This window comes from Notamacropus eugenii, chromosome 3 (genome assembly GCF_028372415.1).
Source record: "Notamacropus eugenii isolate mMacEug1 chromosome 3, mMacEug1.pri_v2, whole genome shotgun sequence".
NCBI lineage: Eukaryota > Metazoa > Chordata > Mammalia > Diprotodontia > Macropodidae > Notamacropus > Notamacropus eugenii.
In genome coordinates, this window is record NC_092874.1 from 170401124 (window position 1) to 170425350 (window position 24227).

At 41.0% G+C, this 24227-nt stretch overlaps 1 protein-coding gene across 1 annotated transcript in view; it reads right to left on the reverse strand.

The window, feature by feature from the left end:
- Positions 1–15098: 15098 nt before the first annotated feature.
- ECHDC3 (enoyl-CoA hydratase domain containing 3) overlaps positions 15099–24227 on the reverse strand; it is a 45264-nt gene continuing 36135 nt past the window's right edge. Inside the window, exon 5 of the mRNA XM_072653337.1 lies at positions 15099–15778. Within this exon, the coding sequence (XP_072509438.1) occupies positions 15464–15778 (315 nt within the window). The 3' untranslated portion in view covers positions 15099–15463. The remainder of the gene's footprint in view (positions 15779–24227) is intronic.

Consider the following 24227-nt stretch of genomic DNA (forward strand, 5'->3'; position numbering starts at 1 on the left):
CTTCTTATCTTATTTTATCAATTTTTTTTGGAGGGGGAAAGGCAAGACAATTGGGATTAAGTGACTTGCCCAAGGTCACACAGCTAGTTAAGTGTCAAGTGTCTAAGTTCAGATTTGAACTCAGGTCCTCCCAACTCCAGGGCTGGGGCTGTATTCACTACACCATCTAGCTGCCCCCCAACCCTCTTATCTTGCCAAAAAGCAAACTGAGTCCTGAGGAAGTTAAATGATTTACCCAAGGTCACTCACAATTTCTCACATTAGTGCCAGTGCTCTTCTAGGGGACTACACTGAGGCTTTCCCTTTATTTTAGTGATGAAGATATTGAGGCCTAAGGAAGCCAAGCCACATCCTCTGACTCTGAGGACAGCTAGGTGGCACAGTGGATAGAGCACTGGGTTTGGAGTCAGCAAGATTCTTCCTCATGAGTTCAAATCTAGCTCACATGTTTACTACTTGCGTGACCCTAGGCAAGTCACTTAACCTTGTTGGCCTCAGTTTTTCATCTGCAAAATGAGCTGGAGAAGGAAATGGCAAACCACTCCAGGATCTTTGCCAAGAAAATCCCAAATGGAGTCACAAAGAGTTGGACAAAGAGTGTACTTCCTTTTGAACCACCTCATGAAACCCCTTTCTTTTACTGATGAGGAAAGTGAGACCTGGAGAGAATGTGATTTATCCAAGGATGCACAGGTAGTAAATAATGAGGCAGGAATTCAACCCAGTTCTTTAAGTTCCAAATCCAGGACTGTTTGTTTGTTAACGTGTTCCTCTGTGCCACAATGGAAAAGAATTGAGTTTCGCTTGCTCGACACAAAACCTTTTCCCGGACTAGCTAGAAAGCGTGCTTAAATTTGAATACTAGGCTTTTCTTTCACATTCTTTTCCCAGAAACCCACCTATCTGCCTCACTGGAAGGAACATTTTCCACCACAAACATAGCCTAATGGTAAACACATAGGCAGATGAGTCAGTGTGTGGCTAGGCGAGGTCATTCTTTAGATTCTATTATCATCCAGGTCATTAGTGTCTGGCCACACCTCCTACCTCTTCCTGTTCTTGGAGAGATGCATGATTAAGAACTGACATTAAAGGATGTTATTCAGGAAATATATGATTGGGAAAGGAGGAGGGCTGGCCACGTGACAAGAACAAGGCACAACAGATGGACAGCCAGTGTGCCGCACTGGTAAACCCAGATTGTAAAAACATCTTGAGGAAGGCCTCCAGCACATTGGGTGGATCCTTTCTGGAGAACTGATGGAAGGACATGGAAAAGAAACTCCCAGGAAGAGAAGACACGGACGAGTCACTCTGTCTGCGCCGATGGGTTTCTATTGAGAATATCACAGATGTGAACAAGTATGGTGGTTTTTATTTAGTTGGGTCTGACTCCACTGGGGTTTCCTTGGCAAAGATAATGGAGTCGTTTGCCATTTCCTTCTCAGCTCGTTTTACAGATGAGGAAACAGAATAATTGAGTTCAGTGACTTGCCCAGGGTCATACAGCTAATAAGTGTCTGAAGCCAGATTTGAACTCAGGTCTTTCTGACTCCAGGTCCAATACTCTATCCACTAGGCCACCTAGCTGCCCTAAGAAATATGGAAGGAAATATGAATGTATTCTAATCTGTTAGAAATCTTACTCATTTAATTGTTCCCTTGAACCTGTGTTTAAATTCCACTCTGACACCTACTGTGACTCTAGGTGATCACTTAACTTCTGAGTTTGATGGGGAATTCTTAAGTCTCTAAGTTGCAGAGAAGGTGTCCACCTGCCCAAAGAGTTTCCCCACTTGGGAGCGCCTTTCACCAATGAAACCACAGGTATGGTCCCTAGCTCTCTCTCTTTATCATTATTCAATTATATAATGAAAGCCGGCCTGCAGAAAAAAGATGACATCACCAACCCAGCACCACTAGAACCTGGGCTTTGGGTTTTCTTTTTCCTGCTAGTGAAGATGGTTTCTCAGTTACTTGCCTTCTCAACCCTATTGTGGCCAAGGACAGGGATTTGTTTATAAAATGGTATATGATCATGATGGAATATAAGAAATGAAGAGTTCATTGATTGTAGAAAAACATGGAAAGACTTGCATGAAATAATGAAGAATGAAATGAGCAGAGATAAAAGAATGCTGGGGTGGGCAACCAGTGACCTGGAGGCTACAGGAGGCTTTCTAGGTCCTCAACTTTGAGTGTTCAGTCAAAGGGTTGTAGTTAAGATCTAGACGGCCTCCTGTGACCTTGAGGCTGCAGGTTCCCCACCCATGTATGTATATAGTAATAGCCATATTGTTTTAAGTACAACTTTGAGTAACTAAGTAATTTTGACTATTATAAATACGTAAATGAACTACAAAGGACCTATGAAGGAAGCTGCATCCACAGAAAGAACTGATTATAGATGTATACATAAAAGGATTTTACATATATATGTGTGTGGATATATTTATATATACATACACACACACATATTTTTCTAATGGTAGCCGTCTCAAAGTTGGGGGTGGGGTAGGAGAGAAGGGAAAAAAGGAAAAAAAGAAAGTCACATGATAACTTTATTATCTATTTAAAAGAAATAGTTGAAAATAGTAGATTTGCAGTTTCATGGGGGATCATCTTTTTTTATTATTCTACTATGTTATGGAAATACTTGTGTTATTTCATAAATTAAATATTAAAATAAAATAAGATGGCTTAGCAAACTTCCCTCCTGACTGGGAGGTAACAGACTAAATACACAGACTGAAGAGCACATTTTTGAACATGGTCAATATGGGGATTTGTTTTGCTTGACGATGCTGTTACAAAGGTTATGTTTAATTTTGTTCTTCAGGGACATGGGGCGATATAGATGGGGAAAAAATAAATGCTTGACCCATTTTTAAAAAATAAACAAAATACCTAGCTATTCTCCGTTCAAGACCAACTGGCATAAGGATTAAAATAATTTCTTTGCCTCACTAGCACCAGGCTTTACTTAAATGAGCTAACAACTCTGTCATAGAGAAATCTCTTTTTTTTCATAACATTCCTATGAGTTCAGCAAAGTCTATTGAGAAAAAGTCCCATCATGACCTTACTTCTCCTTGGTGACTTTAACTGTCCTCACCCTCTTTTTCATTTTTTTGCAAGTTAACTAGGGAGCTTAGGGTAAAATAAGGCTCCTGTATTCTCCTGAGGGGAAAAAAGATCAAACTCCAGGTGAACCTGAGTAGTAGCAGCTGCTTGGAGTGCCTACCTGGGAGTTTTCCAAATATGAATAACCATTGCCCTCTGCTGGAATATATTTTCACTGCTCCTTAGTATTTCCGTTAGGTGTTACGGAAAGAAATGAACAGGAAATGGATCAATCATTAGGTTACTTTCATTTAGCAACCTCTGCCATCAATGACTTATAGATCATATGTAAATGCCTAGAGGCCAGTCTTATTTAAACCACTTAACATGAAAGGCTATGTGGTGTAATGGCCAACTTGGATTCAGGGAAGTCTAGATATAAGTCTTGCCATCTATGAGGGACCTAGATGGCTCAGTGGATAGAGCACTTGGAATCAGGGAGATGTGAGTTCAAAGCCAGTCTCAGACATTTACTAGCTGCGTGACCCTAGGCAAATCACTTCATCTCTGCTTTAATGTACTGCAGATGGAAATGGCAAACCACTCCAGTATCTTTGCCAAGAAAACCCCTTGGACAGCATTGATGAGCTATGGTCCAGTGGATCATGAAGAGTTGTACACAATTGAACAACGACACTGACATAAAGACAAGTAAGTCATTTAATGACTCAGTGCCCCCATGACAATAATTATGACAGTAAGTTAGTTATGTCATGGAGCAAACACCACCACCAAAACAAAAACTCTGTCTCCCCTGCGAACTCCAGTCTTTCATCACCCAATGTCTGTTGGGCATTTTGAATTGCATGTCCAGTAGGTATCTCAACCTTAATGTATCCAAAACAGACCTCATTCATTTCACCCCAAACCCACCCTCCCTCTGGCTTTCCTTATTTCTGTCAAGGGCAATGGCATCCTACCAGTCTCCAAAGTTCTCCATCTTTGGCTTACACTTGACTTCCCTTTTCCCTTCAGCCCACATATTCAACCAGTTGCCATTTCTTGTCTTTCCTTCCTCCAAAACTGCTCCCCTCTCAGACCCCTTCTAACTACTTGTATAGCTACCACTTTAGCTCTGACTCCCCTCCCCTCTCCCCTGGACTAGTGTAATAATGACCCGATTTGTCTCCCTTATTCAGTTTTCTCCATTCAGCTGCCAAAGCAATTTGTCTCAAGTGCTCTCTGACTATACCATGTCCCTACTTAGTAACCTCAGGTGGCTCCCTATTACCTCTAGAGTAAAAAATAAACTCCTGTTTTTGACTTTTTAAGCCCTTCTGCAATCTGGCTTCATCCTACCTTTCCGTCCTCATTAGACATGATTCATTTTCTCCCTCAGTGGTTCAGTCAAATTGACTTCTCTTGCTGTTTGTTCCTCATGCACATGCCATTCCCTTTTCTGTCCCCTTGCCTTGGCACTGGGCTGTCTCTCATGCTTGAAATATCTTCCCTCCTTATCTCTACCTCTTGGAATCCCTTCTCTTTTAAGATTCATCTCAAGTCTCACCTTATACATGAGACCCTTCCCTGATCTCTCTTGAAGCTTGTGCCCTTCCTTCCAGAATATATGTATATATACATATATATGCATATATATACACACATATATACAAAAGTATATGTAACATGTGCATATATAAAACACATAAATATATATATTTATGTTAACATACACATAAACATATGTACATAGATTTCTACACATATGTACCCTTTAGATACTTATATATGTGTCAACTTGTCTCCTCCAATAGAATGTTAGCTCCTTCAGGACAATTTTATTTTTGTCTTTGTATCCCTACTATCTCTCATAGTGCCTGGTACATGGTAGGTGTTTAATTAATACTTGTTGATTGAATAATTGATTACTCTAAGTTACAGCCTCATTATCATCAAAGGAGGAAAGTTCTGCACTGGAAGTTGCTCATGCCAGAAAAGTAGCAGCTCTAGACCGAAAGCCAAATTCCTAGCATAGTCTGAACGTGTGGATGCTTTTCCTTTGTTGATGGTAACCCAAGATTTTTCATTGTCATCTGTACAAATACAACTAATTCGAGGTTTGCTTAAATATTCAAATGGATACGTGAACTTCTCTACCTGAATGTTCCTCTAACATAACAATATGTGAGAACTGTTTTCATGCCACAGCATAAAGTAATTGGGAGATTGTACTAGATGATGGTATCATTTGGGCCCAATTTCTCAGGTGTCAGGGTTTGAGCCAAGGAAGATACCAGTTCACTAACTACTGGCAGATCTAATCAAATTATTTATTAGGAGAAGGATCCAAGAAGAACACTAGGCAGAAATGAATGTTCCCTCAGCATCAGCCATGCAGCCATTCTCCACTCACACTCCACACTCCTGGATTCCAGACTCTGGTCTAGAGTGTGCAGTTCCATAGATGGCAGTGAAGTATTTACCAATCTGCAGGCTGAAAAGCACGAATTTGGGATGGACTCTTCATTTGGGATAGACTCAATGGGAGTGATTAGGAATGCAAGCTGTTTAAATGCAGTTTCAAATAATATAAATCCATGAAAAAATCACAAATATTGTAAGAATCAGTTTCCAGCATTAAGAATGGTCCAACTGGGAATATCATGACCAACCAGCAGTAAGAATTAGAGCTAGGCCATCCAGGGAATTGGGCAAATTGAGAAAGTGGTTCTGGGAAACCCAGACAGGACAGAATATCCAGATGTGCCAAAAGCAGCATAAAGGTCAAGAAAAGCAAACAATGAGAAAAGGCCATTGGATTGAGCAATTGGGAGACCACTGGTAAACATGAAATCGGCAGTTTGTCTAGTGGTGGGGTCAGAAGCCAGATTTCAAGGTGTTGAGATGTGAGTGGATTAAGAAGTGCAGTGTTGATTTTTCCCCAGAGCTTATATATGAGAAAAGAGATATAGGACAAGGCTTGAGTGGAAGCTAGGGTCAAGTGGTAGTTTATTTAAGCATGGACAAGATCTCTGTATGTCTACAGATAGCAAGAGGGAGCCAAAAGAGAGACTGAAGATTAAACAGAGGTAGGGAGTGATTGAAGGGGCAACCTCTGAGAGAAGATGGGTAAGGGGAACGGAAACAAGGGCACAAAGAGAGGGGCTACTATTTGCAAGGAAAAGGGCCACCTCCTCTTTATAAACTGGAGTGAAAGAGGAGAAAATGGAAGATGTTGTTGAGGATATCTGAGTTGTGGAATTCAGGGGAAGAGGGGCCTCATGATGGATGACCTCAGTTTTTTCTAAAGCATGGGGCAAGTTTCTCTGATGAGGCTGTTGGGCATAGGAGCCTTTAGGAACAGAGGATGATAGGAGGGGGATAGAGTCAACCTGAAGAGGATAAGTATTTGTACACACCAGTGAAAGCCCAGCTGGGATGAGATAATATAAATTTATAGCAGATTCCATCAGTTTGGTTGTGAGACTTTGTACAGCAACAGTCAGCAGTAACAAATTGTGGAAAAAGTGAATGGCAGGAAGTAATCCAATGCTGGGGTTTGGAAAGGAGCAAATGTGAGAAGACAAGCGGGGGAGAGATTCTAGGGGAGAAAACATCATAAAGTGGAACTGTTGAACTGTAGAGTCAAGGCTGGGAAGAAAGGTTCATGAGCCCAGAGTAGGAGTGATGAATTGAAAAAGCCTGGATTAAAATCACAAGAACACAGTAAGGAAGAAGAGGAATGAGGTGTGTGGAAAGAGGGAAGAATAGGAAATTATAATCAGATAAAGGAATTTCAGAGTTCTAGATTGTAGAGGTGGAAGTCAGATGGGTGATGATGAGACTGTGAAGGATATGACTTCCTGGAGGTGGCTGAGATGGATTGAAGGTGCAAGTCATGGGAATTGAGTAGGTTAATGAATTGGGAAGCTAGAAAGTTTGAGAGCACATCAACATGTATATCAAGCCTCTTAAGTATAAGGGTAGGGGTTGGGATGATGGATAACTTCCCTAGGATCTGGATGAGGGGATAATTGATCTGGATGGAGTGAACTTCAGAGGGGTTAGTGCATGAGAGTGGCAACACTAGCACTGAGTAGGCTGCAGTGTGTCCATTGTAATTGGAAAAGGTGTATCCAGTACTGGAGAGGGTGCCTAGGAATGCCGTTTCTACTGAGGGGAGCCAGGTTTCTGTGGTTGCAGGAAGACAAAAAGTGTGAGAAGAAGTTTAACATGCAGGGTCATTTTTCACCAGTAGAATGGGGTTTCAGAAGGAAGAAAACAAGTATTTATTATGCACCTACTAAGCATCAGGATCTGTGCTAAGTGCTTTACAACTGTTATCTCATTGGATCCTCACAACCCTTGGAGGTAGGTATTATTATATCTCATTTTATAGTTGAAGAAACACAGGCAGACAGAGGTTAAGTGACTTGCCCAAATGGCTGAGGTTAGATTTGAGATAGCACACTGGATAGAGCATTGACCCTAGAGTCAGAAAGACCTGAGTTCAAATCCAGCCTCAGACACTTACTAGCTGTGTGACTCGGGCAAGTCACTCAACCCTGTTTGCCTCAGTTTTCTCATCTATAAAATGAGTTGGAGAAGGAAATGGCAAACCACTCCAGTATCCCTGTCAAGAAAGCCCCAAATGGGGTCATGAAGAATAGGACATGACTGGACAACCATTGATTTCAGGACCAGTATCTGTGTGCTGCATCACCTAGATTCCTTGAGAGCTGAGCAAACTCGAAACTCAGAAGAGAGAGAGAACAGACCTGGATGGTGATGAGGGAATACAAAGTGGTAGCAGGGGAGTGTCTGGGCAGACTCCAGATTCATTAATCATTACACATGTCCCACTCAGCTAAATGCCTTGTCTTGCTCTTCTCCAAAATACTGTGCAAAGCTCTAGGCTACATCTCTCCAGTCATTTCCAGACCCTGGAAATATGTTTATGTATTTATGCATTCTAGGTACTAGGTCCTTTGAAAAGTAGAGAGGCAGATGACAGTCCTTAAAAGCCTATGTGTATTTTGGCACAACTGTGACTGATAATATAATAATTTGTAGGCAACTGATGGTGATTTGGGTTTGATTTCTGAATCGTAGGTTCATAGTTTTAGAACTGGCAGATAGCTTAGACAGCCCATAGTCTGGCCTCCTCATTTTACAGATGAGAAAATTGGGACTCCGAGAGGTTAAGGGATATACCCAAGGTTACACAGTATGGATTTGAAACCTGTTCCTCTATCTCTAAATCTGGGTATTTTCCCATTGCCCCTTAACATCTACTCTGCAATACCTGCATCACTGCATTGGAACAAACTGTTTGGTTTAAGGAAGAGCTGTAGAGTTAATATACACAGATGATAGATCTAGTTATTGATTGGAAGAGGCAGCCTAGTATGGTAGATAGAGAGTTGGTCTCAGTCAAGAAGACCAGTCTCACTTGTCCCACATCCTGGCTCTATGACTCTGGACAAGTCAGTGCCCTAGGCAACTCTATAACACTATAAACTGCAGAGCAGGTGAGTGACCTCTCTGGTGCTTTCCCATACCAGCAAAATGACAAGTCTGATCAAAACATTTTAAAAATGGATGTTAAAACAAAGGATCCAGGAAGGCTGCATGTCATTCCATGACATAGTCCCTCCTGCTCTGATCCAGCATATTAGGGCCATTCAGCTGCTGATCCACTCTGCCAGGAGCACCAACTGACCCTAATGACTCCTGATTTTTAGAGCTCACACTGTTTATACTTAGGAGGATAAAGAAAACTAGAGTCCCGGCCAAATGTACCTATTCTGAGTAAGTGGGTCCCAGATATTTGGGAAAAGACCAATCATGAATAAGCTAGATAAGGAGGCCTGCAGAGGTGTAAGATTCCTTTTGCACTCAGTAGTTACACGTTTGATTTTATCAGTCATTCTGGTTCAAAGGATCTTTCCTTTTCTCTCTGAAGGGAAGTCTGACCAGGAAACTGGATTGAGTCTCATGACACTTCTTAGCATACAGTAGATACACAGATAATAAAACTGGAGCATAAAACTGAAGAATTTTCTCACTGTTCCATAATGCCTCTTAATGGTGACTACTAGATTGGTCCAAATATGGACTGACTCCCTCAAATGAGATTTCTTCAAGAGGCAAAAATTATTTGCTATGTAAGAAAAAAATTACTTAAAATAATGTTAAATATATGCACAATTACTGTATTAAGCTAAAAGTTTCTTTTTGGGGGTTGTGGTGAGGTGGGGGAGGCTTTCTTTGTATCACTTGTTTTTAATACAGTGTCTAACTCATCACAGGTGCATCAGAAATGCTAGCTGATTGACTTCAGTAGATTTTTTCCCATTTCTTTCAATTCAAATAAAGATATCTTAATGAATTTTTTTATCATCACTACAGAAGATAAGAGTATGATCATAGGGTACATATTTAGTTTGGGGAAGGGAGGATGTGTGTGGGTTGTGTTGCTTTGCCCATTTAAGTTGTGTGTCCACATGGATCTATCTAGATGTGGCTCATGGGGAGCCAAGAATAGATATCTCGAATCTTCTCCCTCTATCTTTCTCCAAGGGAGACTTTAATATCTACCAGAAAGGGAAGAAGGAGGTTGGGGCCAGAGACTAGCTTCTCTGCTCTCTTCAGAAATAACAGGTACTGGGCTAGGATTATATCTATCTGCTCCTTTAAATATTATTAGGAGAATTCATTTTTAGGTTCAAGTTGAATTCCTGATTTCAATTCCTTAATGGGAAAAGAGGTTCCTAAGCTATATATTGTTTGGATATATAGATGCCAGTTCTATAATGAACACACAGAGCAATTACCCAAGGGAAATTCCCTGAAATCTCTAGTGTAGCAAGTTAGGGATAGGGACATGATAGTGATTGTCAACTCTTCTATATATTAGTATCTTCCTAGTCTTTTTCTCCCTTCAGGGACCTGAAGAGTGATTGGAATGGGACATCTCTCTCAAATCTGAAAACCAGAAGACTAGGATTTCTCTTCTCTCAACCAGCTCCACCTGTCACACAGGCAAAGAACTCGGAACATTCAGTCTCTGCCAGTGAAAACAGTCCCATGCCACTGCCTTCTGAACCAAGAGTTATATTAGGTTTTAAACGAGCCTGATTTAGAGGACAGTGGGAAAGCCTGGACTATATTTCACAGGGTAATTGATTTAGAACCGAAAGAAATGTTAGAGACAAAATCCAACTTCTTCACCTTACATATGGGGAAACTGGCACCCAACAAATTCAAGTGAGTTGCTCAGAGTCACCCACTCAGCTAGAGTTTGAGACCTGATTTGAACCCGGGTTTTTCTGCCTTCACACTGCCTTTCAAAATGGCACTGAACCAATTCCATTCCCACTGGGAACCATCCCATGGTTTTTGCTTTCCATTTTGACCTTCTTTCTATTGACCCTGTTTACCCTTTGGGAGGTCTTCATAAGTGTACACCAGAGGAAAAAACAAGGTTCTTGTGTAAGTGGACTTATCAATAAAGTCTGACTCAGCAAATCATAACTCTGTTAACACATTCTATGGGCCATTTATTCAAATCTTGGTCTTCTCCCACTTGATGTCCATGTCTTCTTTTAAATCCTTGATTTTCATCTTTCAGCATGAAGGCATAGGAGAAAAATACCAACCTTGATTTTAATATTAAACGCTTGGTGGAAAAACCTTAATAAGTTTCCTCTCAATGCCCTTCCTGGATCATAATTGGTTTAAGAAGGTAGATTTAGCATAGGAAATAAATAGTCCATTAAGAAGGCCTTATATTTTCATTTCTAGCTTGTCATTCCCAGCCTTCTTCATGTCAGTCTTATTATTCTTATATATAATCTGTCCTCAAAAGCAAGCCCTAGCGATTATTTCACCAAGTTCTCTATAACTAGTTTTTTAAAAAAAGAATCAAATCCAAAATCTATTTGTAGGAGAATGATAGAGATGGGATACAGAAAGATGAGCTACTCATTAAAGACCATTTGTCTGAAGTCTCTGTTAGTGCTCCAAGGCAGCTGTCAGCATATTGGGGGAGTATTTAAGCAGGATTATTGAAGCTTTATGCAGCTCTAGAGATGGATAGTCTCCATGTAGAATCTTGCCTATTTCCAGTGACCAAATGTGATATTGAACAAAATAAGTCAGAAAGAATGTCACCAGGCTCTTAATGAGAAGTTGTTGACAGAAAAACTGCTCTCACATTCATCAGAAAGGCAATAAATGTCAAGAAAGGGACAGATTGGAGATACAGTAGCTCATAAATCCCTTCTTTCAGACTACCCTAGGAGAATTTAAGGACAGTACACATGCCATGTTCTTCTCAAAATGATGGAGAACTTTCAGAAATTCTAGGACAACTGGATGGAGAAGTAGTCACTTATTCATTCATCAAGCCTTTTTAAAGCACCTATTATGTTCAAGTGCTAGGTTCAAGTCTCCCTTCTAACACATACTGGCTGTGTGACCCTGAGTCAGTCACTTAACCTGTGAGAGCTCCAGGCAATTCTCTACAATTGCAAATTGCAGAGTAGATGTGCACCAGCAGAGGGAGTTTCTTTGATGGGAGGTCCTTTTAACCAATGAGATCACAGGTCCGGACCAAAAATTAATTATGTTAGTTGCTGCAGAAATAAAGACAGAATAAAAAAGTCCCTGTTTTCAAGGAACTTTTACTCTATAGAAGGGTATTACACAATATAATTTGAGGAAACAGTGAGTAATAACAAGAAAGAGAATCAGGAAAATCCCTTTCCCCATCCTCAAATCCCCCCACAAACTGACCCTGAAGGAATCTAAGGCATTTAAAAGACATCCAAAGACTTGGAGGAGGTAGATGGAGAGCCAAACTCAGAAAACAACAGCTTGACTGGAATGTAGAGTCTGAAGGGGATAGTATAAACTCTCTGGAAAGGTGAGTAGTAGCTAGTGTGAAGGGCTTATGACCAAATGAGTTCATGAAGGCAATAGGGAATGGGACAGACCCTGAGAGCAGGGCCTGTTTGGGCGTAATTTCAGCCTGGAGTTGGCTATGGGCTTGTGCCAAAGGCTTCTAAGTCAGAACAGAACTGACTAGCTCTGTATATTTAATAATGGCTTGACATACTCTTTAGAGTACAGTATATTCACATCATGCTATAATGTGTCAGTGGACCAACAGTTTTACTAGTAATTTCTACTGGAGGAAATACAAGGGTTACGTAACATCTACAAATTCAAACTAAAATCATTGAAAAAAAATCGTCATCTCTCCCTTCTCTGCACTTTAAACTGTTGTGCCAACCTATGGTCATCAATTAATTATGTATTGTTATTAATTATTCACATATTGATTGATATATAATTAATTATGATATGTAATTAATTATATATTGCTGTGTGACAGCTCTCCTATTGTTGCCTGGAATTGTGACTTACATCTTCAATTATTTATAATCAAATGAGATAGTATATGTAAAATACTTTGCAAACCCTAAAGCGTTACGTAAATGCTAGCTACTATTAATAAGTCCTATATTTTTGGTTTGTTTTCCCAACTTGCTTGCAAATGCTTTGAAGACAAAGTAGATAGTTTTATACGTCTTCACCCCTATTCCTCTGAGTTTATGTTGTCTTGCAATAAGGTTTGTTTGCACCTGCCCTGAGGGGGGAAAATCTGGCTCAGAAAAGGGGAGATGGCATTGAAGAGGGAGAGGGTAGAATGGAAGGGAGCATTTGGGGGAATTAAGGAAGGTACTGCTGTGTTGGACATAGGTGATGAGCATCATAGGATCCAAAGATCATGGACTTAAGAGCTAGAAGGCTCTTACACGCAACAAAGTCCTATTCTCTCATCATACAAAAATGGAGACTGAGAGGTTAAATGACTTGCCCAGTGTCTTTGGAATTTGAGGCAGAATTTGAACTCAGATCTATCTACCTCCAAGCCCAATACTCTAGCTATTGTACTCTCAAGGGTTCTAGGATGTGACCCACTTTAAACCCTTCAAATGGTTAGTCTCACTGCTTGACCTTATACCATGGTCACCTTATATCTATCATGTTATATCCTCAATTTTGGAAACCACTGGTTAGGGGCAGCTAGGTGGTACAATGGATAGAGCACTGGTGCTGGAGTTAGAAGGATCTGAGTTCAAATTTGGCCTCAGACTTACTAGCTGTGTGATCCTGTGCAAGTCACTTAACTCTGTTTGCAAAGAAAAAGAAGGAAAGAAATGACTGGTGTCATAGACATTTTTCATCTGTTGGGTTTTTTCCCATGGAAGGATGTACCTTTTAAGTAAGACTCCAGCAAAGTTGAAAGTTTTAAGGGTCAGAAACTGAGATAATGTGATATAAGGGTGAAGCCCTTTTAGGTTTAATTACAGCATTCCACACCTTATAGGGGTTCAGAGATTGAGGAGATCAATGGCATATGAAAAGGCTGACAGAGACTCATGAACTTGTCCCCAAGAGATTGTCTTAAAGGTACAATTATCAAATGGTCAGAATGGGAAAAACACCACTCAGTTCATTCACCTGGGGATTTGAGATTGAATTCCAAACACTCTCAGTTTAATCATAAGAAGCTCAACAGCAAATACATTTGACCTTTTGTTTTCTCTCCAATCAAGCACCAAGTGCCTCAGTAGGTCTACTAGGTCACTTTGATATTCTGAGATATGATACCAGATATAAAGATAAAATGCTTTTTAAAACCCCTGGGCTTGATGCCACTGTAATGGAGCAATGACTTCTGGGAACTACGGACTCTATCAATCTAGGCTCTTACACAGATACATTTACTCACTCTGCCAGAGGAATCAGGAAAATCCTTCACTTTATTAATTTTTTTTCCTCTAGCTATGTGTCCTCTACAGAAATTATTTGAAAAAAATCACAAAACTGTGGACTGGGAATTTTTGAATTTATTTATGAGATCTAACTTCTTCGAGGAACTCCACATAGGTAACAGCAAGGCTAATCATCCAAGCCTGATTAATCCACTGGTGGTAGGAGCTCTGCTGGTTTAGTGCTGGGAGTCAGGGAAGGGCAGCTGGGACAGAGTAGAATTCAGATCTCCAGCCTTACTATTCCTACTTCCCTTTTTGCCCCACACCCATCCTTCCATCTTCTGGTTTTTCTCTACTTACTGTTCAGTCATTTTTCACTCATGTGTGATTCTCTGTGACCCCATTTGGGGTTTTCTCTGCAAAGATACTAGAGTGGTTTCCCATTTCCTTCTCCAGCTCATTTTACAAATGAGGAACTGAGGACAACAGGGTGAAGTGACTTGCCCAGGGTCACACAGTTACTAAGTGTCTGAGGTCACATTTGAACTCAGGTCCTCCAGACACCAGGCCTGGTGCTCCATCCACTGTGTCACCCAGCTCTCCCTTTTCTACAGGTAGCCCTAATACTGTATATGCTAGATCCTAGAAGCTAGGAGGCAACTAGCCTCAGGTGAATAAGACTAGCCCTTTAAAAAGGGAGAAGGTGAATTTCTGCCATTTGAAGTTTTGTCTGGGGGAGTAGGTGTTAGAAACTCTACCCCTTGCTCTGGGCTCTCTGGGGACATCCTTTCCTGATCTGCTATACTGATTTTAGGAAGGGGACATTTTATATCCTTTTTACCCCTAGAAACTTTGTTCTTTTAATATTTTTATTAGTAAAATTGTCTTTTATTGAATTTTAAAGATTGAGAGCATTTTAAACCTGAAACCTGGGGAAGATATATTGGGAGAAGGGGCAGGGGTCAGGGGATCAAATGAGGGAAATTTTCAGTATGGAGATTTCCAGCACTTCTGACATCTTATCTCAGGGACATTACCAATTGTTTCATTTCACTTCACATCTGAAGATAACTAGAGTCAATTCATTCAACCTTGTAGAACTACAACAGGATGGGGCATCTTTCTTTTTTATTTACTTGCATCCTTTCCATAGATTGGTGCCTGTCTTTGCTCATTCAGGTTCCTCTGAACTATGTCAAAGTCCATTCTTTGTAGAACAGAGTAGGTATTCAATAATCTTTCATCACATTTTACTATTCTGAATAATGTTTCATTTTTATTATCTATTTGGATGTCATACATCATTGAATTAGAATCTTTAAAGTGAAATAAATTTCAGTCAGACTAATTTCAAGTCAGAAATTTCAACTTTTTCAACAATGTCCTCGGTCTCATAGAACAATGAATCATTGTTCTTGAGAGCTAGAGGCAGATGTAGGAGACGGGAAGAGAATTCCACAGTGAAGGCCCTGACTCTGAAATCAAACTCATAAGATTACACATAAGGCATTACAGATAATGAAATAAAAAGGTATCATTCTATTATCACTTGGGGAGGTTTGGGCTTTCCTGGGCTGACTTCATTTCTTCTGGATACCTCCAGTGGTTCATGCCTATAAGTGTGACCATACAGGCTTGCGCTTCTGGATAAAGGCTGTGATTCCCTCCTGCCCATCCCGAGTGGCCAAATTGTCCAGCATGGCTTGGGAGGTGAGACGGTAGGCACTCTTCAGGTCCTGGGTCAGCTGTCTGTAGAAGATGGCCTTGCCCATCGCCACAACAGACCGGCTTGATGTACAGATCTTTTGGGCTATTTTCATGGTCTCCTCCTCCAACTTCTCTTCTGGAACCACCTTGCTGAGCAGCCCATGAAGCAATGCTTCCTGGGCTGTGATGGGTTCCCCAGTAAATAGCATTTCTAAGGCAACCTGAGGAGGAAATCAAGTCAGGCTATTAAAGCACTTGGAAACTGTATGACCCGGTCACTCAAGCTTTCTGGTTTCCTCTTCCTCCCCCTTTCCCCAAGATTATATATGCTTTGACTCACCCACAACATTGGGCCAAACTAGAGGAAAGTAGTTGGTGTGGTAGATGGAGTGTCAGACTCCAAAGTCAGGAAGATAGGAGTCTGAATCTTGCTTTGGATACTTACTAGCTATGTGACCTTGGTCAAGTCATATACCCTCTTCTTAAGTTCTTACTTCTAAAATGGAAATAATAATGGGATCTACCTTATAGGCTGCTAGGTGGTGTGGTGGATAGAATGGTGGAGTTGGACCTGAATGCAAATCCAGTCTCAGATACTTACTGACTGTGCGACCCTGGCAAGTCATGTAACCTATGTTTCCCATCTGTAAAACTGAGATTAATTGCACCTGCCACCTGGATTGTTGTAAGAATTAAATGAGATAATATTTGTAAAGTGCTTTGCAAACTTTGAAGCACTACATGATTGTTATGATTATTAATTATCTGTGTGACCTCAGGCAAGTCACTTTCTTTCTCTTTGCCTCAGTTTCCTCATCCACAAGATGATAGGGTTAGCCTAGATGGCATCTGAGGTCTTTTCCAGTTCTACTGATTATATAATATGCTTAATTATATTACAGAGAGATATCATATATCTCTTTCTATACAAAACACGCTGGTTGTATGACCCCTGGAAAATGACTTGACCTTCAGTGCTCTAGGCAACTCCATTTGCAGAGACCTGCACTGACCCACAGTCATTAGGCTTTACATCCTAATTCCTGTTGCCAGTAAAATCACAGCTCTAGTTCCTAGTTCTATCTCTATCCATACTGTTATTTCATCATTTTTCAGTCATGTCCAACTCTTTGCAATCCCATTTTGGGATTTTCTTGGTAGATACTGAAGTGGTTTGCCATTTCCTTCCTCAGTGCATTTTACAGATGAAGAAACTGAGGCAAACAGAGACAAGTGATTTGCCCAGGGTCACACAGCTAGTAAGCTATTTGAGGTCAGATTTGAACTCAGGGTCTTCCAGGCTCCAGGTCCAGCACTCTATCCACTGAAACCACCTGGCTATCCTTACTACAATGCCACTAACTTCAGGCAAGGGCCAGACCAGGTCTTTTCAAGAGAAAAGAAAACTCACAATGACTCAAGAAAAGTCATCCTATTCTCTTTCTCCTTCCACAGAAGTGATCAACTTTCTCCTAGTGACAGTAGATCTGATCTGCCAAGCCCATGTCCCTAGCCATATCTGATTGGATAAAACACCCTAAACTGTAACCAAGAAACCAACCACCACAAATCTATGTACTAGGCACTTTGTGTAAAGGGAAAAAATATTCATTTCTCTTGACACCAAAATTCATCTTACACCATAATAACAAACTCATTTGAACCTAGTTCCCTGCTTGGGGGAGAAGAGTTTAAGGCAAATTTCTTTGAATAGATAAAGGTATGTATATAGCTTTAAATGCTCTTTTGTTACCAAACACAGAGGATGGAAGGAAGGAAGGAAGGAAGGAAGGAAGGAAGGAAGGAAGGAAGGAAGGAAGGAAGGAAGGAAGGAAGGAAGGAAGGAAGGAAGGAAAGAAGGAAGGAAAGAAAGAAAAAAGGAAAGAAGGAAGGAAAGGGGGTGGAGGGGAGAAAGGAAGGAAAAAGAAGGGAATAAAGGAAGGAAGAAGGGGAGGGAGAGAGAAAGAGAAGGAGGAATAGGGGTACAGAGAGAATGGAAGGGAGAGAGGAAGGAAGGAAAGGAGGAAGGGAGGGAAGAAGAAAGAGGGAAGGAGGAAAGTTAGAAAAGATGAAAGAGAGGAAGGGAAAGAGTGAGGGAAAGAAAGAAGAGAGGAAGAGAAAGAAGGAGGAAGAAAGAAGGGAAGGAAGGAAGAGAGGAAAGCAAAAAGGGAAGAAAGAGAGGGAGAGAGGAAGAAAACACTTATTAAACATCTACTAAATACTAGAAACTGCGCTAAGTGCTGGACATATAAGACAAAAAATGAAACATTTCTTGCCTGGGAAGGGCTTGTGTTCCAGCCCATTTCTACCCTAAATGATATGAAACTTCTAAAATCTTCAGGGATGATACTAAGCAGAGGCAGCACAATAGAATGGAAATCCACTGAGCTGGGAATCAGAAGATGTGAGTTCTAATCCTAGTTCTTCCACCATTGAGCTACATGACCTTAACATAGTCACTTCCCCATGTAGACCTTAGCTTCTTCATCAGTAAAATAAAGAATTGGACTAACTGACCTCTAAGAACTCTTCCTGCTCCACAATGAGACTCTGCAAAAGGAGAGCCATGGAGGGACAGCTAGGTGGCACAGTGGTTGACCTAGGAGTCAGGAGGATCTGAGTTCAAATCTGCCTTTTTTAGCTGTCTGATTCAGGGCAAGTCACTTAACCCCAATTGCCTAGCCCCCCTCCCCCCCAAAAAACCAACCAAACAAAGAGAACCATGTCTCCTATGGGAACACTTGGGATTTCATAAACAGGTTTGCAATTCTTGTGGAGCTCATGATTCTCACTGATTAATGACAGAGAGGCAGGTCATAGGTTATAGGGTGTAGCAGAAAGAGCTGACCTTGGAGCCAGGAAGACATGGCTCTAATTGCCCTCTCTGGTCTATAAGGCTATGCGATGCTGAGTAAATCACTTCACCTCTCCATGTCCTAGGAAGCTCTCTAAGACTATTAGTTGCAGAGAAGATACCAACCTGCTTTGGTAGAGAGAGATCCCTCCACTTAGGAGATCACAAGCTCAGTCCCTGTTAGTGACAAACAACAGGGAAGGCGACTAGGCACCATGGACAGTTAACTGATCTGCATCAGGAAGATCTGGGTTCAGACTCCCACCTCGGTGTCTGTGTGACCATGAGCAATCATACCAATTCTCATTCTCCTCCCAGGCAAATGCCCAAGACTAGAAATGGCATTGAAGGTGCTGATTTATAGCAGTAGAGAGGTTTCCTTACTGGCAATTTGAATTTCACAGGTCCAGAAAGTCCACATAACAAATGAACCAGACATACATTTCTAGATGGATGGATAATATTTAAAATGTTAGCGCCCACCCAAATCAGAAGCCAAAGTGGAAGAAAAAGATATTCTTTATGCCCCCATTTACCCAGTATTGCCCTACTAGTACATATGATTCTCAAGAGGACTATACCAATGTGAAATTGCCATTTCTGAGAAATGTGATGCAAAATGAAAAATACCACGTGAAACATCCTCTCTATACAGTTTGGAATGATAAATGGCTCAAATATGTTACAAAGCATTGTAGGAAAGATGCCAGAGTCCTGGGAGGAGCAGCCAGCACTTAAAATCCTAAGTAGGAGCTTGTTTCAGGGTTAGTTCCAAGTGATAGAAGAAACTGTTTATTCCCACGTCGTAGAAGGTGGATGCAGGTTGGTCTCATGATGTTTCCATAGCTACATTTCCCTTTTATCTAATACCTCCTTTCTGCCTCGCACTCTGCTTTCTGACTTTTCTTTTTATGTCTCTCTCTCCTTCCTTCCCCTGTGCCTCTTTGCCTGTGTTCTCCCTTTTTATGGTCCCCATTATAGATTTATAAAGAGCTCCCCTGCCTGTCTCTTCTAGGCGTTATGGCTGCATCAGATCCCAGATGTCACAAGAAGCTTTCCACAAGAGTCTTTTAGTTTTTAAAGCTGCAGTATTCCATAGTAGGCAGAGCAAAAGATAGAGACAGGGGTTGTGGATTCTATTCCCATCTCTGCCACTGATTCACTATGTGAGCCCTGAGCAGGTCATTTTGCTCTTTCAGTTTCCTTCTTCTCAGGGATTCTGGGAGGGATGACCAGAAGGAGGAATGATGAGTCATGACCAGAAAGCATTTGATCCACATAAAGTTTGATGAAAAGGTTAGAAAATGGCACATTTCAGGAAGCCATAAACTGGCAGAGATAATTTTGATTACTTTGTTTTTGTGAAGATCTGAGGACCTAATTACAATCCTCAAGTTTATCAAAGGTAGTGACCAGGTGTTCTCTCTCATCAGTGAAGAGAAAACATGAGAACTGGCCTCAAGTTGCAAGGGGAGACTTCAAGTTAGACAGTAACAAACATATTAAAACTGAGGATTTACACCGTGTCTTTCTTCTGAAGAGCCCCAGGGAACTTTCTGAGATACTATATTACTAAGTGATAGAATCTCCTGGTAAAGTTTATGCTAGGGCAGAAATGTAGCTTTCCAAGTGATGCATCTCGATGCAGGCAGATATTTAATAATGGGCTCTCTGAAAAGGCACAACCTATTTTTAAGTTTAACATGCTCTACTAACAGCCTCTTCATTGGTTCATTAGGTCTAGATAATAAAACAATATATGAAGCCTGATTTGTAGCTTTTGTCTATTTCCAAGGTGTAAATGTTCTCAAATAAATATTCAACAATTAGTTCTCTCCAGCCACTAAGAGCTGGCTCCAGCACACCTCTGTGCCATGCACCTTCTAGTGGGAACACTTCTGTTCAATAAAAAGTTTTAGAGAAACAGGCCTGTGGCCTAGGCAGAAGCAAATAAAAGAGCAGTGAGATTTAATTGCTGGGAGAGAAGCCTCATAAAAGAAGCTGTAGCGAGGTGGAGTGGGATGGTGAGGGTGTGGAAGTTGATTCCCTTGGTTTCTTCACCTAGCTTTTGTCCTGGTTCTTACTTTCATTGGCATAGCAATCAGAAAAGATGTTGAGAATGAGGTCCACCTCACCGCCTGTGGGTTAGGACCTGTTCTTGGACAGGGCAATTGCATCGCAATCTATCAATTGATCAGCAAAAGTCCCTGACAGAATGTTAACCTGTTTGCTCTGTCCACAGCAGTTTAAAGTAGCAGTTCTCAAAGTGTGGTTTAGGGAACCCTGAAGGGTCCCTGAGACACTTTCAATGTTTCTTTGGGTCAAAATAGTCAAAACTATTTCAATAATTAATAAAACTAATGACATTTTAATTTCTAATATGATAAATATCCATAGTTATATAAGCCACATAAACAAAGGGTCTTTGCAGTCCTCAATAATATTTAAGAGTGTAAAGGGGCCCTGAGACCAAAAAGTTTAGAAACCATTGGTTTAGAGGCTAGAACCTGGCCTAGAAAAATTCAGTCAAATAAGAAATTTGGGTCATGAACAAACTTTGATACCTTTGCCCTTTATTCCAGGCCTAACCACCTGAACAGGGAAAGTTGGTCAGAAGTACAAGTGGTGCTGAGGCCAGTAAGAACTGGCCTCCATCTCTAGAAGAGGCCCAAAGGCAGCCAGAGGAGTCAGATTCTCTCTCTACCTCTCCTTCTCCCTTCTCTGCCTCATCAAAAGTCCACAATTTCAGAGCATAGATCTAGAAGAGAAAGGAATAAGCATTTACTAAGGCCCTACTATGTGCCAGGTACTGTGGTAAGTGCTTTACAAACACCATCTCAATTGATCCTCCACAACCCTAGTGGAGATAGTTTTGATTATTTTTGCCTTAAGAAGTGAAGATCAGAGGACCTAATAATAATCTTCAAGTTTATTAAAGGTAGTGACTAGGTGTTCTCTCTCATCACTGAAGAGAAAATTACATGAGGAAGGCTTCAAGTTAGTAACAATACATTAAAACTGAGGACTTACACCATGTCTTTCTTCTGAAGAGCCCCAAGGAACTTCCTGAGATACTGTGTGTTACTAAGTGATGGAATCATGTAGGTGCTATTCTGAATCCTATTTTCCAGATGAAAAAAAACAAACTGAGGCAGATAGAGGCTAAATGATTTGCCTAGGATCACACAGCTAGTAAGTATCTGAAGCTGGATTTGAACTTGAGTCTTCTTGAGTCTAGTCTCAGCACTCAATTCACTGCACCACCAAGGTGCCAAAGTATAAGCAAGTCTAAATGACAGGTAACACACTGCTTCCCTACCAATCACCACCGCAGAACCTCTGAAAATGGAGCATCCTGAATATATGTGAGACTTGCCCTGTTCAAAGACAGAAAGCTAGGAAACCATCTGTGAAGGATCCCATCATGTCTCCAGTTCTCCTTTAAAGACAGGGTAAGGGACTGGACCTGTGATTTCATTCACATAGGGAACTTCCAGGTGAGGAAACTCCCTCCACCAAAGCAGACTAGAACCTTCTCTGCAACTTAGGGTCTTCAGACAGTTGTCCTAAGCACTGAGTCCAGTAATTCATCTAGGGTCACATAGCCAGAACGTATCTGTGTGGATCAGTATATATCAGTATGTACAGCCAGGACTTATCATTTGAAACCAGATCTTCTTGGGTTTGAGGCCATATCCCTTAATAAAATCTTGTTAGGAAACAAAAGTCTTGTGAGTGGATTTTCTCATTTTCTCTTCCCAGGTTCAAGAAGCTAATTTGATAATCGTGGTTGTTTGGTTGTTTCAGTTGTGTCTGACTCTTTGTGATCCCACTTGGAGTTTTCTTGTCAGAGATACTGGAATGGTTTGCCACTTCCTTTTCTTTCTCCTCTTTCAATAATAATAGCTAGCATTTAGATAGCAGCTAGGTGACACAGTGGATGGAGTGCTGGATCTAGAGTCATCAAGACCTGAGTTCAAATCTTGCCTTAATACTTGTGTGACCTTGGGTGAGTCACTTCACTTCTGTCTGCCTTGGTTTCCTCAATTTTAAAATGGGGATCATAATAGCACCTAACTCATAGGACTGTCATGTGGATCAAATGAGATAATACTTGTGAAGGGCTTAGAATAGTGCCTGGTGTTTAGGAGGCACTATATAAAATGCTACCTGCTGCCATCATCATCATCATCTCAAAGTTTACAAAGCACTTTACAACTGTAGGAGCTGAAATGCATAGGAGCGAATCAAATCTTTATTTTAAAACTCCTAGATCTCGCACAAAAAGCCTTCTTCCAAATGATTGCGCTGAGGGGCTCTAGTTCATCCAGCCTCCATGCAGTTCCTGTGGGGCCTTTAAAAGTCAGATTCTCCAAAGTAGATTCACAATCAGGGATGTCATAGGAGTTATAAAGAATATCTTAGTCCTAAATTACATAGTTGTATGGGAACTATAGTCTCTGAATCAGCCCCAGAGACAATTAAAACAATAATCTAGGGGCAGTTAGGTGGACCAGTGTATAGAACACTGGCCCTAAAGTCAGAAGGACCTGATTTCAAATCCAGCCTCAGACACTGGACATTTATTAGTTATGCGACCCTGGGCAAGTCACTTAACTCTAAATGCCTCCCCAAATAAATAAAAGAATAGTCTTTAATCTTAGTCAGGGGCATTCTGCTAGCTTCAGTTGGCTGCTTAGATGGATGTGGTGGCTCAAAGACCTCAACTAAACAGTAAAAGGACGATAGTCAGGGAGAGGCTTTTCAGCTATTACATCCTAGCTGATGATAACTAAGCAGAAACTGAGCAGAAACTCTTAAAGAGGTTAGCTTATTGAAGCCTAAGGCAGGGAAGGTATCCAGAAGAGATGACATGAGGAAGGATATATATATATATATATATATATATGACACCGAGCTCTCTGATAATAGCACCAGAAGAAAATGGCTACTTCAGAGGTGTGGGCCATCCCAGTCATATACATGATCCTATACATGTGCCCTCCAAGAACATGTCTTGGTCACAGAAGCTCCAGATATGTGTGCCTTCCATGTGTTTTTTTCTTGTCATATATTTTCTGCATGTGAATTCTCTCCCTCTCTTTACTGCTAGTGAGGTACTTGTAGGAGCGCGCTGCCTACTTGTATACAATGGGGAGGAGGAGAGGAAGTAAACCTTTTGTTACCACTTTAATTGCTGTGCTATATGCTTGAATGACTTCTGATTTGAACTAATTTTTTTTTTTTTTGTCTGGGCTGGTGAAAGAATGGGTACTGACTCATAGAATAACTAACACCTGTAGTTTTTTTTCAGGCCCACATATGAGGAAATGCCCCAAGTAATAACAGACTGGATAGACAAGACCTGTAATTTCGTTAGTATAGGAAACTCCTGGATAAGGAGACTCCCTTTGCAAATCTAGGCCGCCACCTCTACCATTTATAGTTTTAGTTGCTTAGAGTCTTGAGAGGTTTATGACTTGTCCAGGACCACAAGGCCTATATTAGTCAGTAGGTCTTTCTGATTCTGAGGTTAGCTCTCTAGCCATTACTCCATCCCGTCTGTCTGCACAAAAGATCTCTGTATGGGAGGCAACCAGGAGGTCTAGGGGATAGGCTCTTGTACCTGGAGTCAGGAGGACCTGAATTCCTATTCTGCCTCCAACTTATTAGCTATGTGACCTTGGGCAAGTCACTTAGTCATTCCTTCCTAACTGCTTACCTGAGACTTCATGATCTCCAGAAACTCATTATGCTACAAAATGAAATCAACTCTGAAACTGTCACCTCCTTAGCAACCTCCCTCCCTCTGATTA